The sequence below is a fragment of the Brassica napus genome, chromosome C7 (genome assembly GCF_020379485.1).
Source record: "Brassica napus cultivar Da-Ae chromosome C7, Da-Ae, whole genome shotgun sequence".
NCBI lineage: Eukaryota > Viridiplantae > Streptophyta > Magnoliopsida > Brassicales > Brassicaceae > Brassica > Brassica napus.
Genome location: NC_063450.1, coordinates 36,518,302 through 36,524,030, shown reverse-complemented (window position 1 = coordinate 36,524,030; position 5,729 = coordinate 36,518,302). Strand labels below are relative to the sequence as shown.

The following is a 5,729-nucleotide window of genomic DNA, read 5'->3' as shown; positions in this document are numbered from 1 at the left end:
TGACGTGTCGACCACATAATTATTTAACATTTAATGCGTTCACATATTAATTTTTTTAATTCTATCGCAGATAATTTAATGTGTTCACACTATTTTTTAAGGGAAATTTGCCAATATGGAACTAAATCTCAAAAGTATTGTCTCCTTAGAACTAAATTAACTTTTCACACATTTGGACAGTGACTACCCTTTTTGTATATAAAAATTCATAAGATTTTTTTTACAAAGGAAAAAAAATATGGAAAAATAGTTAACTTAATGTAGATAAGCATGTGCATATGAGAAAAATATTTTTGACATCAAAAGATGTTTACATAATAATTTGAAAAATTGGCTAAATGTGCTAGTTAACCATATCTGCCATCTAAGGTGGTTTAGAATACGTAATCTGAAAGAAACACAATGTTCTAAGGCATGTAGGCTGTATACAACTAGTAACGCAGAATATGAAGTTCACGATTTCCTCTATGCTCTATATTTCTGGTAGATTTAAAACACTAAACAATGTCATCTCATCAACCGCGCTAGAAAATAAAATCTAAATCCTTCCTTATTATAAACCACGCAAGAAAATACAATCTACAACATGTCTTTATATCTACTATAGTTAGGCATGTCCAATATGGTAAAACCGAACCATACCGAACCGAAATAGACAATATGGTATGGTTTTGGTATATACCATATAAACCGAATGGATATGATTTTATTAAAACCGTAGGATTTGGATATGGTTTGGTTTATAACCGATTAATCTGAATAAACCGAACAAAACCGATCAAAAGTAAGAACATGTAAATATGTACATATTTTATATCGTCACATGAAAAATATATTTGTTATATAAGTTATTTTTTTGTTAGTAATTATTACCATATTTTTATAGTAATAAAGAATCATAATTTTAAAAACACTTAAAATATAATTAAATAACAATTCATCGTAACTGAGGCTTTTTATTTTCTTAGTCTTCTTCTTTTAATCATTTTGTTTTCTTTTATCATTGATTAAATTGAAGTGAAGGTTATAAATTTGATAGGTAATAACTAGAAAAAATTCTTCACAATTTTTTTCTTATTTATAAACGAACAGAGTTTCACTCGACGAAGCATGACTTTGATGAACACTGAATATGGAAGAGTGGAAACATTTTCTTTCATACTTCACTTTTGTTTTTTATTTTTATTTTCAAAATTTCGAGCTTTGATTTTAATTCTAGATTTGATTATTTCATTTGAAGGTATAAGCGTTTTTATTTTTTTGTTCTTTTATTTGAAAATATAATATATTTTTAATAAATGACTGCGATGAAAATATGACTCTAAAATTTATATAATATGATCCCAAACTAAATAATTATGTTTTGGTATAAAACCGGCGGTATATAAACCGAACCGAACCGAAGTAAATATGGATTTAGAATGGTAGTTATATTTTACTAACCGAAATACCGAAAAACCGAAAAAACCGAACCGATATCCGGATTGAACACCCATATAGTAGTATAAAACATCCTATTTATTATTCTATTTTCTAAATTGGTAGAATGCAAGTTCTATAACGGTTAGTAAACAAAATCCAGAAATCTTGGTAAAAACGGTTATGAAATATTCTCTAAATCTTTTAAATTTTTTGTTTTCCTTTTTTAATTGTTATTTTTCCTAAATTGTGGTCTTCTTCATCGTTGTCTAACGATTTTTTTTTTCTTCTTCTCTAATTTTTTCCTATCTAAACTATGGATTCACAAGAAGAGGTTGAATGGTGTGACAAAGAGAAGACCAATGGAAATGATGTGCGATTTTCTTTGGTGGATTTTGTGAAGGAGGGTCAACATTTTATTTCGAAAACGCTTTTGAGGGCAGCATTCGAAATATGTACAATGAAACATAATTTCGACTATAAGCTTGTCAAGTCGGATAAAAAAATGTGGTACATTCGTTGCGCAAATGATGATTGCAGCTGGCGTGTTCGTGCAGAGGGGTTACCTGGTTCATCTTATTTTATCATCAAAAGGTATGTACCTCATCATTCATGTGCTGCATCCAAAAGGAAGGGTTCTGTTCGGACAGCTTCAGCAAAAACAATTGGTACTCTGGTTATGCATATGTATGAAACTGCTAAAGAAGGGCCGAGATCTAATGATATAGTCCAGTATATGCGTTCAGAACATGGACTTGAGATATCATATTCTTTGGCATGGGATGCACGTGAGTATGCAATCAACAAAGTGAAAGGCCTTCCAGAGGAAGGCTATGAAAAAATTCCCAAATACTTGCACATGATGAGGGAAGCTAATCCAGGGTCACACACGTCTTATGAAAGGGATTCTGAAGGGCGATTCAGATTCCTCTTCATCTCCTTTGGTCAGAGTCTTCGCGGTTTCTATGTTGCAATTCGGAAAGTTATTGTTGAGGATGAGACGTTCTTGAAGAGCAAATACAAAGGGGTATTACTGGTTGCTACTGCATTAGATGGAAACTCTAATTTATATCCTATTGCATTTGGAGTTGTCGACTCAGAGAATGACCTTACGTGGAACTGGTTTATGAGACAACTTAATGCGGTCATTGCTGACGAGCATAGTTTAGCTTTTGTGTCTGATAGAAATTCCTCGATTGCTAAAGCTATTGCTAACGTGTACCCGCAAGCTCATCACGGAATTTGCATTCACCACTTGCTGAATAATGTCGTAACATATTTTAGTGGGAAAGGTGTGGCTGGTTTGGTTGCAAAGGCTTCTAAAGCTTATCGAGCTGCTGATTTTCGTAAGATGTTCACTGCTATTTACTCTATTAGTCCTGAAATTGGAAATTATCTAATAGAAGCCGATGTGAGGAAGTGGGCTCGTTGTCAATTCCCGGGTTACAGGTATGATATCAACACTACTAACCATGCGGAGTCGATAAATTCTGCTTTGCGTACGCCTAGAGAGTTTCCAGTAATACCTCTAATGGACAGCATTAGGGAAATGATGACTCGATGGTTTTTCCAACGTAGAACTTTAAGTTCTAAGCACTCGAAGCCACTGATCATTGTTGTGGAGAAGAAGATAGACAGAAGGATTGAGAAGGGTAAAAAGTTTATGGTCTTCCCGATTAGCGATGACAGGTTTTTGGTTCAAGGTGACACTTTTGACTGCATGGTTGACTTGGTCAGACGCACGTGTTCTTATGGGAAGTTTGATCTGATGAAAATCCCATGCAGGCACGCCATAAAAGAAGGCTTCAGTGTTGGAATACAAGCACACACACTCACAGACGACATATACACTACTGCGTCATGGCGCACGGCTTATGAAGAAAGCATAAATCCTATTGGTGTCCCTGAAGATGCTTGGACTGTTCCATCTCATGTGGAGCAGACGAAAGTCCTTCCTCCAGAGTCTAGACGAGCTGCAGGTAGAAGAAAGAAACGCAGATACGAGACAGCCGAAGATAAGATCCGTTCGTCACAAGGAAATCAAGGCTCTAAAGGTCGCAAATGTAGCCGATGTGGGATTCGAGGGCACGATAGGAGAACATGTGATCGAGCAATATAGGATACTCAGTTCGTTTCATGCAAGCTTTGTTTATGTTGATTTATGCAAGTTATGTTTCCGGTTTTTTTTGGGTTACTATGTTTCAGACTTTATGCAAGTTCTGTTTACACAAGCTTTATTCATCTTGATTTATGCAAGTTATATTTCAGAGACTATCAAAGTTATGTTTCAGCTTTGTTCATCTTGATTTATGCAAGTTATGTTTCACATTTTTTAGGATACTATGTTTCAGAGACTATGAAAAATAGGTTTGTTTGATAACGTTGTTCATAACACGACAATAAAACTGGAAATCAGATTGGTTCAATATTTGAAAATGTAACTTGAATCAGAGAACTATTACAATATGAATCAGAGACATAACAAACTGAAAAGGGTTCCTACGCAACCTACATCAAGCGAATGCTTATGGTTCATAACTTCTTCCTGCACTGTCTTCTTCATGGAAATTTTCAGATCTTCAATTTCCTCAGCAACTCTCGCCTGATGCTCAGACATCCTTTCAATCTCATCAAGCAGAGCCTCGTCCACCCACTTAAAAAGATGATTTTCTTTTTTCTCTGTTTCAAAACACAAAACAAATCAATTGACATATAGAAGAATATGAAGTAATGAATTATCAGATTTACCTGTAAACCAATCTCACATCTGAAGAATCGTCTGTATGGGTTCTCTTCCGTTTTTGAAACATAAGTGACAATCTTCTTTCCACACCAGCATCTGGAAGGGATCGCTCCATGGTATTTTGTGTTCGTCATTCGCTTTTGAGGAGAGATTTTTTAAGAAGAAGTAGGAGAAAAAAAATCCGCAAGATGTAGTGTTTGTGGCCGCTTTATGATCTTATATAAATAATATAATTAGGGTTTACAATGTTTCTAATCGGATCGGCACATATGGTCAACTTGTATGTGTTTTCATTATAAAGATTTGTTTTGATTATTATGAATTTTTCAGATTACTAATGATTGTGTTGATAAATTTTGGCACCAAATAGATTGTGGTATTTTAGTGTCATTTAGGGTATAGGGTTTGAAATCGTTTGTCTTCTTTAGTGTCATTTAAGGTATAAGGTTTAATATAGTTTGTCCTACTTTAATGCCATTTAGGGTATATATAGGTTTAGATTTCGGTTATGTTTTGATAAGAATTAGGACATCGCATATCAATCATTTAGGGTATAGATAGGGTTTCATATTGTCACCTAAAAAGTAAAGAGAAAGCAACTTCAAGAGTCAAATAAAACAGTGAAATAAGGTAGTAACTAAAGGAGTAAAATGGTAACTAAAAGAGTCAAATAAAATCACCAAATAACAATATACTTCCTACACAAGTCATAACATAAAGAATTTTATTCAAGTTCCACTAGAGCACTTGAAATTGTCTTCGGGGGAGTGAATTTTGCCATCCCTTCAATAAGGACAGGATCAATAGCAGCTTCCCATAGGTCATAAGCAATCTTCTGCCGCGCTTCACAAATGTTGTTGTCATTCACCAGGGAAAAGTCCAAGCCTAGAAGATGGCATTCAATGTGCTTCAAGGCATATACTCTACAGTCACTGCTACTTTTGTTCAATAAGAAGGGCATTGAGACGTAGGAGACGGTATACTGCTTGACTTGATACTATCGACTCTTAGAAGACTGAATGGCTTTGACAATTCTAGGGATGAGAACTGCAAATGGCTCCACTGCACCGGGGTGTCTCAGTCCCTCACAGTCAAAGACCTCTATCGACCGAGTAACAAAGTTGACGCACATAGAGATCCAGTGCTTACCAACATTTAGGGGGACATACATGCGGTTAACATCAAGATCCCACATTAGTCTTGTTCGTCCGTGTGCTGGAAGTTCGCCAATGCCGTACTGTTGTAGCAGTCCGCCCACTTTGAATTTCTTCTTGTCCTTCTTATACTCGTTGTAAGAGTTCGTAATTTGATTACTGAACAAGCATGTCCTGAAGACTACTTTATTTGGAAACCATCGCCGCAAGGAAGTCCTCTCAGTGAATAACCACATCATACCATCAATTTCCTGCATAATTTGATAAAAGACTGTAAGTTTGTGTACACAAAATAAAAAGGAACAAGGTAATAACTGACCTTATTCAGGAGCCACTCTGAAGGTCCGACGACACGAGATACTAACTCATTTGTGAGCATAGATGGTCCAATTTTTAGTTCTCTGCATTACAAC

General features: G+C 35.3%; 1 protein-coding gene across 1 annotated transcript; it reads left to right on the top strand.

The window, feature by feature from the left end:
• Nucleotides 1-1,735: 1,735 nt before the first annotated feature.
• On the top strand, nucleotides 1,736-3,538 carry LOC125590596. The gene has a single exon (XM_048764212.1). The coding sequence runs from the start codon at nucleotides 1,736-1,738 to the stop codon at nucleotides 3,536-3,538; it is 1,803 nt and encodes a 600-aa protein (XP_048620169.1).
• The last annotated feature ends 2,191 nt before the right edge of the window (nucleotides 3,539-5,729 follow it).